The sequence below is a fragment of the Engystomops pustulosus genome, chromosome 1, assembly GCF_040894005.1.
Source record: "Engystomops pustulosus chromosome 1, aEngPut4.maternal, whole genome shotgun sequence".
NCBI lineage: Eukaryota > Metazoa > Chordata > Amphibia > Anura > Leptodactylidae > Engystomops > Engystomops pustulosus.
Window position 1 is genome coordinate 227080690 of NC_092411.1, and position 18960 is coordinate 227099649.

The following is an 18960-nucleotide window of genomic DNA, read 5'->3' on the forward strand; positions in this document are numbered from 1 at the left end:
CATTATTGTTTTACTTTTCATCCAGTTCTGGTCTTGGATTAGATTAAAATGTGGAACTGTTAACATCTGGGGTTTGATTTGTGTTTGTTACAGTGTATCGTCTGCTGAAGCGTAAGACTTAACTGATATGAAATCAGGCAGAGACTATACTTAATCAATCCCATGTTTCTTCTATTGGCGTGTATATCAAGAAAGATATTTGCTTCAAGATATTATTTTTCTCATAGAAGATTTGATTTATTCTGAAGGATTGATGTTAATTAAACAACAAAGCAAGATGGGAAACACATGCTGTACAAAATGGTAACCAGATTGGAGCGGCACAACTTTAGCTTTCCTTATTAGCGTTAGTTGCTGAAATACTGCATTACACTATCTTACATTCAGGAAATAACTACAGCAGCATTTACATGTGTTTTTTCATGTACCATAGCTTTACCCTACATCAGAGTGATGGTTGGACTTGCAGAAGTGAGAACTCCTTCACAAGGGTTTGCTGGGAGTATGAAATTGTCCGCCTTTTCTAAGGGTCAGCAGCGGCTCCCTAATCTTGCAACCCTCTTGACCGTCTGCCTGAGCCAATCATAGTGCTCCAGTGATCAGTTCAAACGCGTCATAGGCTGCTCACCTTATGTATATTTGTCACATGGCCTGGCTGCAGTAGATTACGGTTACAAGGGTTACAGTTGACCTTTGTTACAATTAAAGAAGATAGTAATAGCAGATACAATATGCAAGAAGCTCCTCTATTTCTTGGTTTTAGAGGAAATGCTCAATATGTAAAGAGAGATTAATTACAGATTATCATCACTTGAATGAGATTACAGTAAGCAAGTAATCACAGTAAGATTAGTTTCAGATGTGGGTTTGCACTTTTTTATACGGCTCTCGTTCCTGCACCATCTATCCAAGCAGTTTCTTATTCCATGCGGGAGCTGCCATGATAAGGCAGAGCTTTATAACATTTTGTGACAACATTTTGTGTTGCCCACTTTATGATCTTCATTTATCACACAGAAGGAATGATTGAGGCAAAACTAGCCCCTGATTCTTAGGAACCCAGGCTTTGTACCTCGTACTATTAAAACTGTCAGAGGACCTAAAGGGGTTTTCCCATGACCATAAGATAGGGCCTAACTTGCTGCTCAGTGGGGGTCTTACTGATGAGACTGATGAGACGAATCATGAAAACGAGGGGTCCAATGGGGTCCCTCGTACCTACGTTCTGTCAGAGTAGTGGAGCAGGCGGCCGCGCATGACCATTCTATCCATTAATCTCTATGGAACTGACGGAAATGGCAGAGCACCACTTATGGTTATATACTTTTTGTGCAATAACATTCATTGTCTGAATGTTATTGGCCTTGTCTTTTTCTAGATACTTCTTGAGTTATATTGAATCATGAGAACAGCACACATGTATTACCAGTTACAACTTAATTCTAATCTGTAATATACATAGGTCCACAGTTAACATCACAAAACATCCATGATTCAAATTACTTTAATCTGCAGAGTTTCATTTATTGAAGCTCAAATGTTAACTGGTAAAAGCTGCCGCTTGTATTGAACATAATGGGGAAGATTTAGCCTTCTCCATCAACTTTCTGGCAGAAAACGCATGAAGATTTCCCCATCCCCACCAGTTCCTGGGATTTTCCGCCCCTGTGCAGAAAGCCTGAAATGCAGTGGGCGGATTTAAGCGCATGAACACCCTGGCCGCTGCATTTACTTTAGTGGCTAAAACTGGCACAGACTAAAGCAGAAATCTCTGCAAGGTCAGACCTGATCTAAACAGGTTAACCAGGCAGAGATTGCACCAAGAGCACTGGTGACAGCAACAGCATTTAAAACACCAGTCTTAAAAATCCCCCAGCCACACTGTTTACTCTTTTGTTTATTTGGAACTTATTTCAAATTATGGACATCATCCAAGTTGCAAGCCACTACCTGATTTTAGGTACTTTTCTCCACTCATAACCCATGAAGAAGCTTAGCAACTATTCACACACACTTGAGTCATGTGACTATTGTGAAACGGAAACTAGATGATTTTTTTTTGTTTTTTTGTTTTTTCTTGTCGTATTCCATTCTTTTCATGGACTTGCTATCTCCTTATGATCAGTCAGGGTCCAAATCGTGTTAATAAAGGGTCCATAAGACTACGCTGCAGCCTCCTCTAAGTTTTCCCTGCACAGTGACTATTCCAGGTATTCAGTTTATCATACTACTGCGGCACCATCTTACAGGAACATAGATTTACTGTTGCTCCATAGCACAACACAAGGACAGAGAGCTGATATACAGGAAGAGTGCTTAGTAGGGTTGGTTGTTGAAATGAACCAGGAAGTCCACAGGGATGAATTCTTAATAAAACTTTTTCTTTATTTCTTTCTTATAAAACCAGTAACAGACAAGTTGGCAACATCAGAGAGTAGTAGATCCACACATCTTACCCGTTTCGAGTCCTTGCGACTCTTAATCATAGACCTATAATTAAGAGTCGCAAGGACTCGAAACGCGCAGGATGTGTGGATCTACTACTCTCTGATGTTGCCAATTTGTCTGTTACTGGTTTTATGAGGAAGAAATAAAGAAAAAGTTTTATTGAGACTTCATCCCTGTGGACCTGCTGGTTCATTTCAACAAGCTTTTCCTATTGTTTACGTGCTGCCTGAACTACAGCCTTTTGGAACCGTGCAACACCAGGTGAGCTGGATTGATTGAATAAGTTTCTTTTCTACTTAGTGGGGTTGATTGTTGTGTTTTTTCTATCTGTAGTCTGATGTGAAATTAAATACTTGAAAATTAAAAACAAAAATATAGCAACAAAAGTATTCAGACCCTATGTTATGGGGGGCACCCATTGATTGGAGTCAACCTTTGTAAATACACCTGATAGGACCTGATTTGGAAAGACACACTCCTGTCTAGCTGATAATGCATATTGGAGCCATGAGGAAGAAAGAACTGCCTGTAGAGTTCAGAGACAGGATTGATTACAGTTTCAGATCTAGAGAAGGGTACAAAATATTCTGTTACATTGAAGGTTCTAAGGAGCACGGTGGACTCCGTAATTCTTAAATGGAGGTGCATCAAGTACAACCAGAACTTTTCTATAGTTGGCATTTGTAAGTAAATGCGATGGATCTCCTGTAAGCAGCCGCCATTCCAGGTAATTTCACTTGTGGTAAGCACAGACAATATTTCTTTAAGAATAAGCACATTCTTGTTTAAAAACATCAGGATTTGTATTCTTAAACAGTGAGCCAAGTCTGTGATGATGTATCCTGAACCGTCAACTCTGTCCATTTTATTGGCAGCAATTTTGGCTTGAGGCTTAGCAGTGTGGTTAGAAATAAGACTTGAATTGATCCTTCCCTGGTCTCCTTATGTACAATATGATTTATATCACAGCCTGAGTAATGTCTGTGTTTCAAACAGAACCCAACCACAAACATTATTCCACATAATAAAAATATTCACCCTGAGAAATACATGTAATAAACATTCAGAAAAAAATTGTATACATGAAGCAAGTGACCTATAATACTGAGGCATTCCAAATAAAGCATGAAAACCTCTAGGGTAACTGTAGTGGGTTCATTTAGGTTATTGGGTGCCCCCCTGAATTAACTTTTTTGAATCTGGGTATTCATGATTTTGGAAATTTGAACATTACAGAACATTACAGAATGCACCAGCACTGTCTGTACCCCACAGGCTTTCTGTGGGGTTTCTTAGCTACAGTGAAAAATATATGAAATAGTTTCGGACTGCTCATGTGATGCTTTGCTGAAGCATCATGAGATTGAGAGCAAAGCAGAATGGAAGAGAAAGGAGAGGTAATCGAAAAAGAAATATTTTTTTTTTAGAAGCAGAAAAGTGCACTGAAAAATAAAGGCACCGAAAACTGTGTTGCCATTGGAGATCTTCTTTAACCAAACATTGCTTCATGAACAAATATATTGATAGACACTGGTGATCTATTATTATGCATTACTTTTTTAGTTGGTCACAAAGTAACATATTAAACATTTCACACGCTGTCTATATTATCGTAGCTTGTAGCTACTATAGCTTTTTCCCATGATAGTAGCTTTTTCCCATGATATATTTCAGTTTATGTTTAGTTAACATCTACTTAGTGTTTATAATAATCCCTAAACAATAACCTGGAGACTCAATACATGAACATTCATGTAGACTATGAACACAAGCCTGACTTGATTTAATGATCATGTGTAGCCTACAGTAAGTTGAGTTTGAAACCTATAATTTATCATTTTGTTTAATCAAGATATAAAAATACATTATGTAATGTTTAGCTTCACAAACAAATCCTCAAACTACCAAAACAGCAAAACTAGTAAAATCTGGTTGATTACTGAGTCTAGCAAAATCAGTATACAAAGCAGAAGGTACAGGACAACACTCACAGTTTAGGCTTGGAGGGCACTGGTGGTGGTTCTTTGGTCGGAGAAGCCAATGAAGTAGGAGATGTGGCAGTATAGTATTTGCTCTCTTGATTCCCGTTTACACCATTTACACCATTATTAGTGTGAACACCATTACTTTTTCGCTCCAGGGTATTAAGTTGCAGATTACTTCTTTCCACATTAGGCTTGGAGTCTAGATGACTGGGCTGAAAGCACTCCAATGTTTTCTTTGATGGCATTTCAAGACCACTACTTTTAGCTGCTGCTGGAGAATAAGATGAAGGTTTCTGGAAATCATAACCACTAATCTCTCCACTTGACACATCACTTCTGGTCCGCTCATTACTTGCTATGAACAAGAGAAAAGAAAATGTAAGGTAAAAATGTTGAGATTCACCTCAAAATAACATGAATGCATTCCAGAATGTCTTCCAGTGTTCCAGTAATAAAACAATTTCAGAAAAGAAGACTTCTCTAGTATCATCTATCCATGTTTATCATTAAAAAGTTAAAAATACTGTTTATTAAGTATGTATATATTAAAATGTGTGTATTGTCAAAAACGACAGTTAGAGGTTGTGAGTTACAGGGTGCTCTTCAGGTTAATTAGCACTTTAATGAAAACACAAATGTGACAACCGGAAATGCATCTGTAGCATCTAGACATCTTAAAACCTACCAAGGTAATCTTGAGTCCTTGCTGGTTACCATAATTGAAAGAGTTAATAAATCATCTTAAGGGGGTAACTATGTCTGAGGCCAGTATTAGACTGTAGCAGATATGTGCTATGAATGTGACATCACTGCTGAACCTCTGTGTACCGAGGTGAAGGGAGGAGCTATGTTGGGTCAGATTAGAGGGCAGACATACCATATATACAAAAATTCTGCTGAAAAACCCTAACTCAGCTTATACTCGAGTCTATAAAAAAATTAACACTGTTCTGATGCCCCCAGCAGTTTCTGTTTTAGCTTCGGGTGCTATGGTTCCATCTTTGGGTCCACCAGCTCCTCTTCCGGTTTCTCCTGCTCCTCTTCGGGTTCCTTTGGCTCCTTTTCTGGTCCCTACACAATGTCGACGGTGCACAAACAGCAATGTTAGTAAGCGGCTGACATCATTGTGTGCGTCGGCTTTGCACTGGGACCCAAAGAGGAGCTGGAGGAACCCGAACAGGAGAAGGAGCACAAGAAGACAGAGCCGGAGCACCTGAAGCAAGAAGAGGACCTGCAGGGGGTGTTCGAAAGGTGAGTACAGTGTTAATTTTTTTATAGGCCTGGCATGCTGGTGGCAGGGGCTGGCCAGCTATATATTTGGTGGATGGGCTGGCTATATACTGGGGGGGCAGGGGCTCTGTGGCTATATACGAGGGAGGAAGGGGCTGGCAGGCTGTATACTGGGAGGCAGGGACTGTCTGTATACTGGGGGGGCAGGGGCTTGCTTTATCTTGGGGGGCAGGGACTGGATGTATACTGGGGGGCAGATGCTGGCTGGCTATATACTGGGTGGACAGGGGGCTGGACATCTATATCTGGTTGGAGGATGCGACCAATGGATTTCCCACCCTAGCCTTAGACTAGAGTCAATAACTTGGAGAAAAAAAAAACATTGATCTAGCACAACATAAGTTGGCAGTAAAATTAAATCTTCTTTATTTTCCCATGTTAAACTCGACAAACATCAAGGAATCACAGCCAAGCGTCGCAGACCGACACATCGTGTCTTTATCAATTTTAACATGGGAAAATAAAGAAGATTTGATTTTACTGCAAACTTATGTCGTGCTGGATCGATGGATTCTTTCTCCAACAAGTGGTTTACATACAGTCAAGCTTCAGACCAGTTCCTGTGCACAGTAAGAGGCAGCTTTAAGGAAGTTGGTGAGAGCCAGGTGTAAAGGTACATATTGTGCCTTTATAAACTTTCTTTTTCGCTATACTCAAGTTAATATGTTTTCCCTGTTTTTTGTGTTAAAATTAGGTACCTCGGCTTACACTTAGGTCGGCTTATACTTAAGTATATATGGCAAATACTAGTTCTTTTATTGTTGTTGTTTTTTTTATGGAAGCTGAGGTTATAAATAAAAAATATTCCTGACAACCCCTTTAGCTCTATTTATGCTTGAATCAACCAAACATGATCAAGGGAGGTTTGGCTGACTTTGCTTTAATGTATTTAGGGTCTTAAAGGAAACCTACCACTTGAAGTGGCAGGTTTCAGATGGAAATACCGAGCACCAGCTCAGGATGAGCTGGTGCCGGAGCTGATTTTTGTTAGTGTTTTAAACCGCTGTATTGCGGTTTATAGCCGGCGCAGGGAGGTACGCGCGCGTACCTCCCTGCGCCGGCTATAAAGTTTAAAAAGTGTTTTAAACCGCAATACAGCGGTTTAAAACACTAACAAAAATCAGCTCCGGCACCAGCTCACCCTGAGCTGGTGCTCGGTATTTCCATCTGAAACCTGCCACTTCAAGTGGTAGGTTTCCTTTAAAGGGGCTGCCCTGGAATAAAAAAATATATACCATATATACTCATGTATGTGCAAAATATGAAATATACAAAAAAAATGTGCTGAAAAACCTCACCTTGGCTAATACACTAGTCCGGGGAGCTGCAGCGAACATTGGGACCACCCGAAGGTGAGTAGTTAAGTTTATTTTTTTTAAGTGCTGGGCAAACCAGGGGCTGGCTGTATACTTAAGGGGCTGACTGGCTAATAAAAGGTGCTGGCTACTAAAGGGTGCTGGCTGGCTACTAAAGGGTGCTGGCTGGTTGTATACTACAGGGGGATGGCTGTATACTAAAGGGGGCTGGCTGGCTATATACTAAAGGGGCTGGCTTTATACTACGGGGACTTGCTGGCTATATACTGGGAGGCTGTGACAAATGCATTTCCCACCCTCATATACTTATTTCCCCCTTATACTTGAGTCAATAGGTTTTCCCAGATTTTGGTGGTAAAATTAGGGGCCTTGACTTATACTTGGTTAGCTTATACTTGAGTATTTACAGTAGATAACTGGGGGAGCTGAAAAAATTATTATACTCATCTCCACATTCTCTCATTCACCTGTGGTGCTGTTCTGACCACAGCCATGTGCCTGCTACCTGAAACTCCTGCTGTAGAAGGCACCCGGGGGTGATCAGGACGACACTCTGTATACAGCCACAGACCAGCAGTGATTAGTTCAGTATAAGAAATGTATTATTTTTAATCCCCCCTTAAGGTCCTCTTGCTACCACAGCTCAGCAACTTAGTTATTTATTAAAAAAAAAATCTGCAGACAGTATGAATCCCTGTCAGTTACTAAGTACCACTGCCCAGAGATTACTTTCACGTTGGCCACAAAACGCAGACATTAATTGAGAGGAAGATTTATAATAAAGGTTTTAACTTTTATTGTATGGTTGGAGGCTGATAACACAGGAATATTCTCCGACAATATGTGATGGAAATAGCTTTATCGTCCTTGGACATACTCCTAAGCAGGTCACAGGTCATGTCTGAAACTATGAATTGTTTTTTTTTTTTTAAATTAAAAAGCAATGGGATTGATTATTAGCACAGCCAGCTCTCATAATCATTTACGGACTAAAGAAAAAATAAAAATGTGAAAAAAATTGTATAAACATTATGCAAATATATATATATATATATATGTATATACAGTATATGCATATATAAATATATATAAATATATATAAATGCATATATATATATATATATATATATATATATATAAATAAATAAATATATATATATACATATATATGTAAATAATAAAAATTATATTCATCCTGTATGTATACAGGATATACTTGTAAATCATGGCTACTCAGTAGTGGAGGGGCTAAACCTCGTGTCAGTGACTACTTTATATGTCCAGCACTTCAGAACACATTGACATCATATAAATAATGGATAATAAGATAACATTTCTCTCTGTTCTTATCTTTCCAAAATAGTTTGGAATGACATCTAGAAAATTAATCATTCAGACCTCCTTCTAAATAGGGATGGAATCATTGAGCCTAGAGAAGATGGCTTAGACAGGGCAGAAGATGGATCACCATGGATGAAAAAGAATGTGATATGATAGTTAAACAAAGCCAGCATGCATGTTGACTCCTCCAGACTTTACATTACCATTACCAAATGTCAAATATTTCCCTTGGCTTGAAAAACCATCCAAATTATTTTGCTACTGGTGTGATAAAAGTTTTGTTTTAAGGTTCACTTCTAAAGAGAGTCCATCCGAATAGATGTAAGTGGCTGTCAGAAAAATATTTTCAAAGCCTTTACCAAATCACAGTGTAGCATTTCTTTCTTTGGTGCCCATTGCTTTAGAAATATATGATGGATTTATTGTGTACTGCTTTCTTCTTTCTTGGATATCACCATCTCAGGCTTATATGACATATCCACGGGATCTCCGGCCAGCAATAGTTGAACTCCGTGTGTGCAAAACCTTAGTATGCGGGTACTAGATAGATGTGGGTCCCGGAGGTGGAGCATTTTTCACTGATAAATGATTTTTGCAATCTGAATATTTTTGCCATCATAAATATTGGAAGCGTATCAGATGGAAATCTCGCATACGTGCAAGTCAATGGGAGTGGATGGTGCACAGAAGGTCTTCAGCATACAATCAGTTATAGGTGGTCCTTATTTTTATTACATAAACATAGTGAAACTGGGATTCTTTGGGCCCACCAGATAAAATTATTCTGATCGGGACAACCATCATGAACCCCTAAGAAGTAAAACTTAGTGGCCTTCAAATTTGGTTGCCTCCTGCCAGACCTAGATTAATTTGTTGGGTTACAGCCTTGGCCCAGTAGAGGATCATCTGGTACTCTGGTGGTCCAGTCTGACACCGACCATGGCGGTGCTGTAAAGTTAGCCGTACCTATTGACTCACTTTCGTAATTATAGAATTAGTGATCTTTGCATTTGCTCCTGCCAATTGTCTGACATGACAGCATGAAGCAAAAGTGATAAATTATCATGTGGGTCTTAAAATATTTCCCTCGAAAAATGTGTGAAATGTAAAATAATGAATTTTAACCATTTATTTAGATTGGTCTCAAATACATGTTTCCAAGAAAGAAGTCTAAGAGCATAAAAAATTGAGGAAATATTTTTCTTGCATGTAAGAGTTGGACTCTTTAGTCCTCTACTTAGAGCTCCTTGTTAGCCCTTAGCCCCATATTATTTCACTACTAGGCAGATCATCATGGGCAGTTAATGTCTTTTGTTCCACTTCATTAACATTGTAAATAACACTCCCAGCTTGGTGGTAAAGAACACTGACTGGATGAATGACACACTGACAGTTGAAGTAGGAAGATAAATTATGATAACTGGGATATCACTGTCAATAACAGGAAACTATTGAAATGACATACCAGAAAGCACTGTCAGCTGTGCGCTACAGGTCACTGAGCCATAGTCATTCCTTGCTGTGCACGTGAACACTCCGGCATCTTCTGGGAATGTCTCGGCAATCACCAGTGTACAGATCTCCTCTGGAAGATACAAAAAGCAGATGTTATTTCATTTGCTGTATGATAACTGTACCATAGTAAGGTATCCCATCACCTGCCACAAAACTAGCACTTTGATACATGTGGATAGCCTGGCTTGTCACTCTGATGAAAAACTTTTTCATTTACATACCACATTTAAGGGCTAGCCAGCTGCATTTTCCATTAATAACATCCGCCCTTTTTTAGATTTTGCTGACAAATGCACTTTATTTCTGTCTTCAAATTAACTTCCCTGGCACACGGAACTTCACAACAGCCCTTTAAATAATTTGACTTACATTATATGCTCATTTCCTCCATTTTATACTATAGACAGGCTCAAGCTACATTTTCCACTATTCATTATTCTAAGTGAGTCAGCTTTGTTACCGCTCAGTTCTAAGGGCAATATTAATATATCATCATTATAGATTTACCTTGTACAAATTATGCAGGCAGAAAGCAGTTTTAGTTCTTTTAGACTTTGCTATTGTATGAAGTAAGTAATGAATTGGTCTTCATTCCAAATGTTTCCAACTATACATCTTAAAGGGGTATTCCCACAAAGACAACATTCTTAAATATACTCACGAGGATAAAATAACACATTTTCTAATTCAATGTTATTAACAAAAGCACTGCATTTCACAGATAAAATCCAAACCTGTCTCTATTAGTCCTGTTGTTTACAATTTTTGCTGTCCCTGGATCCAACTGTAAATGCCTCATCGGATTCTTCTCATAAATAGCTTCTCTTGTCTGCACGCAGCAGTGCTTTCTGCCTTCTGCCCCTCCCCCCTGCATTACAAGACCAGTTGAGACAGAGGCACTTCCTGCCAACGAGCAGCAAGCAGAGACTTACTCTACTAGCTACAGACAAGATGAGGTCTTTATTTGAATGGAGGGAGACATAGCAGAGCTAACTGTATGTGTTATAGGTGAGATAGAAGAGCTATAGTGTGTCATTGTGTGTTATAGCCATCTCATGGATTTCATAGATCTCTCATCATGTATCAGATACTCGTAGTATGTTCATAAGCTAAATAAAAGTGTAGATAAACCATGTACTTCTATAATCTAAGAACATTGTCAGCATGCAGCATATTATAGCAGAGAAGAATAATGAAGTTTCTGCTTAGAGAGGCCCCATCCACACTATGGAATCTTATACTGACCATCACTGAGTAATTGGAGCTAAAACAGCAATAACACTGAGTAAAATTGTAAGCTAAGGGGTTAAAATTATCTTTATTGTTTTAAAATTTGAGAACTTTCTTTCATGGGCAGAGAGAAATACACAGAGAACTCCTGCAATGCAACTAGTCAGTCAAGTCATATAATATTTCCCATTAAGATTGCTGAGTTCTCCATTATTAAACTGTGGCAGTTGTGTTAAGGTCAATATGTGGGATCACTTACTGCTGACTCAACAGAGCCATGCCAGCGATGAGCAAATCACTTAGCCATACAATTTGATGGCCTATGCAGAGGAAAAAGCATGTACTTGGCAAATGTAGTGATCATGTATGGCAAGAGAAATAGATTGCAGAATATCTACCAAATAGTAGAAGTTTTTTGTATTTTGGAACAATCTGCAAGCATATTCTGCACTTTTTTAGATTATTTGACCTATTGCCTTTCTTCTGACTATCCCTTTGCCTTGTGATTCTGTGCTGCATTGTCCTCTTTATTTGACCCGTATCAGCATTACTGTTCTTCTGTGTTTGTTTTGTAATGTTTGTGTCTTCAGGTTTTCATATTAGGGCATGAAGGGAATGTTGACCAGTTGTCACCTACCACTTAGGGGTAGGATGGTCTATTAGATATCAACAGCCGGGGAAGGTCTATCTTTAGCGCTCACTATCATTGTCTCTCTGACCTTCCACCTGTTTCCATAGTAAGTACTGGCAATTATCTAATTCTGGGCCCAGAAAAAAACTGTAGATATACAAGTATAAACTGTAGATATACAAGTATAATACAATTCTTTATCTAATACAACTACTTTTCTTTCTGCATGTCACTAAAAAGACAATACTTTACAGAAATCTGATAGTCCCTGTTTCTAGACAGCTGACTAATGGGTAAAAGCAGTAACAGCTGGCCAATGATTCATTAGTTTTCCCCTACAACCTCTGCTTTGAAGAGTTCAATCAGCATTGTGTCAAAAGAGGCATAAAGAGAACAGATCAGGAAATATGACAAACTGGGATGGTAGCCTTAAACAACTGGACTGTTTATTAAGTAACAAAACAGTCTGTGATACGGTGCTATTTCCGTCTAGACAGAACGAGTGGAGAATACATTAGCCTGAAGAGAAAATGCTGATGTTACTGGGGATCTCCAGGCTCCGTGCAGAGTACATTCAGGCATGTAAAAGGCTTCGAGGGATGGAACAGTAAACTATGACTTACTGTCTGTTAGGAAATCACTCCCTGAGGCAACAATAACAAGACTTTATGAATGAGCTGCAAACGTTTGCTGTTACCTTTCTTAATGTATGACACAAACATACTGATGATGTAAAAATATGATCCTCATTGTGGATATATCACTCATTCTTCCCTAAAACTTCACGTAAGATATTACTAAAAGTATATGCAATATTCATTTAGGATGTATTCGCTTTCTATGATAAGGAAATGCCTCTATGGATTTCTTCAAAGCAAAAATATCAAATGTTATGACCATGTTTTTTGTGGTGGCATCGGTTATAGTGATGAAATATGTTTGTGTATGTGATCACTTGCTAAAAATTTTGACTCATTCTATAGATTCTTATGAAAGTTTCAGATATCCCTACACAAGATAAAAGGGATTTTTATACATACACTATCACTAGGTACAATTGTTTTTCAACTGTGGTAACAAATCCCTATCTTTTCGAGTCAAATTTACTGTATATACCTACATATGTAACCAAAGTGATTGTTAACCTTGCTTCCCTTTGCAGGTCTTTAGTTTACTGTAGGAATTGAAAGAGAATTCAAATATCTGGTCATGGTGTATATTTCTTTTTATTTGCCCCCGTTCCAGCTGTTAAGGTTTTCAACCATAACTGGAATTCCTCTTGAAGGGGTTCTTCTGAGGTGCCACACCTGACCATGGGTGGTGTGAGTGTGTGGCATTGCAACTAAACTCCATTCATTTCTATACAACTGAGCTGCAATACCTGCACAAACCATGGTCAGATGTGACTATGTAATACAATATATATATATATATGTGTATACATAATGAAAAGAAAAACGACAGCACTCCAATGTTGTGAACAAACAAACGTGTTTATTCCACCTCCAGCAACGTTTCGGCTTGACAAAGGCTGAGTTAACAGCCGAAATGTTGCTGGAGGTGGAATAAACACGTTTGTTCACAACATTGGAGTGCTGCTGTTTTTCTTTGCTTTGGATATCTTACCCACTCAGACTGGTGTGAGTGGAAGGATAGCACCCACTATATCTCATTACTGTGGTGCTGTTTTTTTGCTTTTTTATATATGTATACACACACACATATATATATATATATATATATATATATATATATATATATATATTTTTTTTTTTTTTTAATAAAAAGACACTGAGGTTGTTCAAGGATTTAACCTCCACATTGTGTCAGAAAGTTGCTGTACATTGACTTACTGCTCTTACAGAAAATAATCCTCTTCCATCAACTGGCTAGTACTTATTTTTCTGCTATGTATTCCCTGTGGCACCACCAAATCAACCTCTATCAGCAACATGTTACACGTGCAGATTCTCTTTTTCCGTAAGTCTAGAAAGTGTCAGTGGAGCAGCTGGCCAAACATTTCTTTTTTATGAGACTGCTATTATTGGGATCTGCATTTAATAGGCATTTCTAATAACCCCTTACATATCACTCCACAAGCAGCCATAAATAGATAATAGAGACCATGCTAATTTATTAGTAGGGAAAAAGCAAGCAGACTTCGCTGTCAACACTAAAGGTTCTCATTGAGGCTTGTAAGTCATTCATACTACATCCACCTGCATTAACAGGATTCAGTGAAGCAGCATATGATATGGGTGCTTGGCCTGAGAGGTCAAAATGCCAGGTTATTTCAATCTGACCACCCACATGAGTATCCAAGAAAAACAGTCCTGCTGTTGATTGAAATGTGGAGTTGCCCAGCGGGTCAGCTGATGGGTAGCCCGCTCATTCTGTGCTTGGCTGAGATAAGATATAGGGGTTCCCAAGGATAGTCATGGATTTTAAAATTAGATTTAGCTTTCTACGCTAATTTCCATTGCATTCATAACCTCTTAAACTCCAACAAAATAGAGATTACAGGTCAGACATGTTTGCTAATCTGTGATCTCTAATTGGATTTTAAGAGTCTATAAATAAAATTTGATAGTTTACCTAATTTATTCTCCTGATCACCACTAGGTCAAAAGTGTAAGAAACAACGGGGTCAATTCATGGGTTGGACATATGAACCTGACAAATTCTAGGTCTAGATTTATGCTAGAATTACAGTAGGATCATGAAAACGTGGAGCCTTTTCATAGTCTATATTGTATTTATGTCATAAATACATAGGAAGGAGAAGCATATATACATTAAGAAATTCAACCTAGAAGTAATTATAATCTACATCTAGAAAATATTAAAGGACATCTAGCATCAGGTGGAATTTGCATAATTTTAAAAGCTTTTTTTTTTTAAACTAGGACATAAAAAGCCAAAAAGAGAACAGATCCTTCCAGAGGGGGCACACACCAGTATGTAAGTGAGCTTGGTTTACAATCCTTCATGCTGTTGGTAGGTGTCCTTTAACATTCATTGTCTGACTAGTTGTTTGCATTTGGTTGGATGGAGCTATAAATCCCATACAATAGCAGGATCTAAAACATGATAATGGGGTTAATTGTACACAGAGGTTGCCAAATCGTCCCCAGTCCTTAATGGGGCTCACAATCTAATCAACCTACTGGTATTTTTTTTTCGAGTGTGGAAGGAAACCAGAAGACCCCCATGCATACACAGAGAGAACATACAAACTCTTTGCAGATTTGACCCTGGGACTTGAACCCAGGTCCCCTGGGCTGCAAGGCTGTAATGCTAATCACTAAGCCATCGTGCCACCCTATTCTTCTCTATTTATGTCAATGATACAGTGATAGCCACTCACAGTACTTGGCTACTTTCATCCAGTACAAGGGAGAGTAGATATGGCGGCACCATGAAAGTCTGACATGCCACTCCATACATTTGGGGTACAATAGATCTTGTGGATAGGGAAAATGTGTAGTGACAATCCCTTTAACCCCTTAATGACCGCCGTACCGGCTTTCTATGGCGGTCATTAAGGGTACTTCTACTGATGCAACGCCTTTCTACGGCGGCGCGTCAGAAGAAGATTTCGGGACACCGGGTTTCGCTGGTGCCGGTGTTGGGCTGTGATATCACAGCCCAGACCCGGCACTAACACCCGGGATCAGAAAAACTCCAATCCCGGGTGTTTAACTCCTTTAACTCCTTTCACAAGCATGACCGCGGCGTGCAAGTGTGTCCCCCGTGGATCGGACCCCCCCGGTGTGCTTACCGGGGGATCCGATCCCTCCTGCCGCTGCCCCGGGTCCCGACGAGTGACCCGGGGCTTCCTGCTTCTCTCCCCGTGGGGTTCTGCCTTCCTGGCAGGACCCGGCTGTAAGTAACTGAGAATGCGCGGCATGCTCAGTTACTTACACTATACACTGCAATACAAGTGTATTGCAGTGTAAAGGCTTGAATAAGCGATCAGATGATCGCTTATTCAAGCCAAGAAGTAGAAAATGTAAAAAAGTTTAAAAAAACATTAAATCTTTTTATAATATAATTAAATAAATAAATAAATAAAATAAAAGTCCCATAATCTCCCCAGTAACACATATAATGCAAATACAGTATATAAAACACAAAAACACGTACATATTTGGTATCACTGCGTCCGTATTAATCTGTACAATAAATCTAAATCAATATTGAACCCGCTCGGTGAACTACGTAAAAAAAAACACCAAACACCATCACAAAAAATGTTCTAAAAAGTGATCAAAAAAAGTTACGTTCCCTAATATGATACGACTGAAAAGAACAACTGTTTTCGCAAAAAATAAGCCCTCAACCAGATCTGACAACAGAAAAATACAGAAGTTATGGCCCTGAAAAGTTGTCAATAGTAAAAACAATGCGATTTTCTGCAATATTGGTTTTGCTTAGGAAAATTAAGCAAAAATAAGAAAAACTATATAAATGAGGTATCACCGCAATCGTAGTGAACCAGAGAATAAAGATAAAATATTATTTTTACATTACGGTGAGCGGGGAAAAAAAATCCAACAATCCAAAATAAAAATTGATGATTTTGTTTGTGTCCCCCTTGAAATAGTTAATAAAATCTCAAGAATAAGCTTTAGACTCCCCAAATAAATTATCTATACATTGTATCCCATAAAAAATAAGCCCTCATATGTTTGCATTACCAAAAAAAATAAAATTTATAGGTCGTACAATGTGACAATACAAATCTGCTGTGAATGGTGCCTCCATTCATTCTATACTCGGCCGTGCGCCCATACAGCAGTTTACCACCACATATGTGGTATCAGTACACTCGGGAGCAATTGGGCATCAAGCGTTGCAGTGCGTTTCATCATTTAATTTATTCTGAAAATGTCAGTTTTGGCCTAAATGAATGTATTTTCCCAAAAAATTCTATAGTTTCTAAATCGCAGGTCCATATTTTTTAATGAAAGTGTTTAATGAAACACTTAAAGGGTTAATAGACTTAATAGAAGTTGTTTTACATATGTTGAGGGGTGAACTTTCTATAGTGGGGTAATTTATGGGGTTTTACTATTATTTAGGCCTCTCAAAGTCACTTGAAAGCTGAGTTGTCCCTCAAACTGTGAGTTTTGGCAATTTTCATGAAAATGAGAAAAATCGCACCTCATAACATCCTAGAAAAATGACCGGAAGCATAAAATATCATCCCAACATAAATCAGATATTCTGTAAATGTTAATTATCAAACTTTTTGGGTAGTTTTACATCTTGTCTGGAAACCAGAACATTTCAAACTTGGAAAATGAAGAATTTTTACAAACTTTTGCCAAATTTTCACTTTTTTTCAGAACGAAACGCAAAACTTATCACTTAAATTTTATAACTAACATGAAGTACAATGTGTCACGAGAAAACATTCTCAAAATCACCCGGATATGTTAAAGCGTTCCGAAGTTATAACCAATTATCGTGAGACAGGGCAGATTTGAAAAATTGAGTCTGGTCATTGAGCTGAAAACTAGTGTTGGTGGTAAGGGGTTAAATGACTCCTGTACTATTTATTGACCTTTATTAATTTGTATTGTATTAGTATTAACTTGCATTATTTGTATAGCCAAGTTATTGCAATAGGACTGAATTTATGCACTGCAGCTGCATTTTGGTGCAAACTCCATTTCCCAACCTGGTCTATTCGCCTACGACTTTTGATGGTATTTTGTGACTTTTTTGCCATTGTTGCAAGCCACTCCCATAGTATAGAAACACAGCAAACAGATTTCTTTGCGTTTGCGCATATGCGTTTACTTATGAAAAAACTGATATTTGGTGTAAATTTGGAAAAATTTGCGATTTTTGAAATTCAAAATGTTCTACTTTTTCAACACATAATGATAACAGCAAAAATACTTGATAACTAACATTAACCGAATGTCTGGTTTATGTTGAGTTGGTTTTTTATGCTTCCTCTCATTTTTGTAAGATGTTATGGAGCTTTGAACTTTAGGTGCGATTTTTCACAGTTTCATAAAAAACGCTAAATCCTGCTATTGAGCGATCTGTTCAGATTTCAAGTCACTTTGAGAGGCCGAAATAATAGTAAAACCCCATAAATTACCCCATTATACAAACTACACCCCTCAACGTATGTAAAACAACTTTTATGAAGTTTGTTAATCCTTTAATACAGTGGTTCTCAACCTGTGGGTCGGGACCCCAGCGGGGGTCGAACGACCAAAACTGGGGGTCGCCTAAAGCCATCGGAGCCGCAATTTTACAGGGTTTTTACTGCGAGTTGCATGGTTTGGGGTCACCACAGCATGAGGAACTGTATTGCGGGGTCACAGCATTAGAAAGGTTGAGAACCACTGCTTTAATAGTTATACAGGGGTTACAGTGCAATTTTGAAATTTAAATTTTTTGGGCTAAATGAATGTGTTTTTCAAAAAATGTACACTTTCTCAGTGGATAAAATACCAAAATGCTCCATAAAATTTGATACCCAATCCCTCCCGCGTATAGCAATACCCCATATGTGGTGGTAACCTGCTGTATGGGCACACGCCAGGGCATCGAAGGGAAGCTGCGCCATTCAGAGCAGATTATGCATTGTCACTTTTTATTGGCTATACAATCTTTATTTTTTTGGCAATTTGGATAAGTAAGGGCTTAGTTTCTGCAACATGAGATGCACTTTACAAATACTTAATTTTAGTGGGTCATTAGCTTATTGATGAGATTTTATTAACTCTTGAATGTATGGAGGAAAAGAAAATTGTCAATTTTGGTTTCCTTTCTTTTTGTATTGTTTTAGGGCCATTCACTGTACCATAAAAATAACATCTTGGGGCTTATTTATAACGAGCTCTGCGCCTCTGCTTATTGCTAGCACTTGCGATTGTTTGCCCCAATCTGCCACCTTTACACCAGTGGGGCGTGAAAGGGGGGGGGGAGCGCAGCCGAACGAGTGGAGGGCGTGGACGGCCAGGAGTGTGCCGGCGTGTAGAATAAACACTGCGCAGTTGCAGCAGCAGGCCAATCATATGCTGGTGCACGATTGGCCTGTCCCAGTGTATGATAAATGTCATACTTTATTCTGTAGATCACTATGATTACGTTGATACTTCATTTAGTTTTATATATATTTTTACAACTTTACTGAAGAAAAACTAATATAGAGAAAATCTCATTTATTTTTGGTGGA

At 38.5% G+C, this 18960-nt stretch overlaps 1 protein-coding gene across 3 annotated transcripts in view; it reads right to left on the bottom strand.

Moving 5' to 3' along the window:
- Positions 1 to 18960, bottom strand: part of PALLD (palladin, cytoskeletal associated protein) — a 230528-nt gene that overhangs the window by 89847 nt on the left and 121721 nt on the right. For all 3 annotated transcript variants that reach the window (XM_072120073.1, XM_072120063.1, XM_072120082.1), the window contains 2 exons: positions 9846 to 9965; positions 4440 to 4788 (listed from right to left, as the gene is read on the bottom strand). In XM_072120073.1, coding sequence (XP_071976174.1) covers positions 4440 to 4788; positions 9846 to 9965 — 469 coding nt within the window. The remainder of the gene's footprint in view (positions 1 to 4439; positions 4789 to 9845; positions 9966 to 18960) is intronic.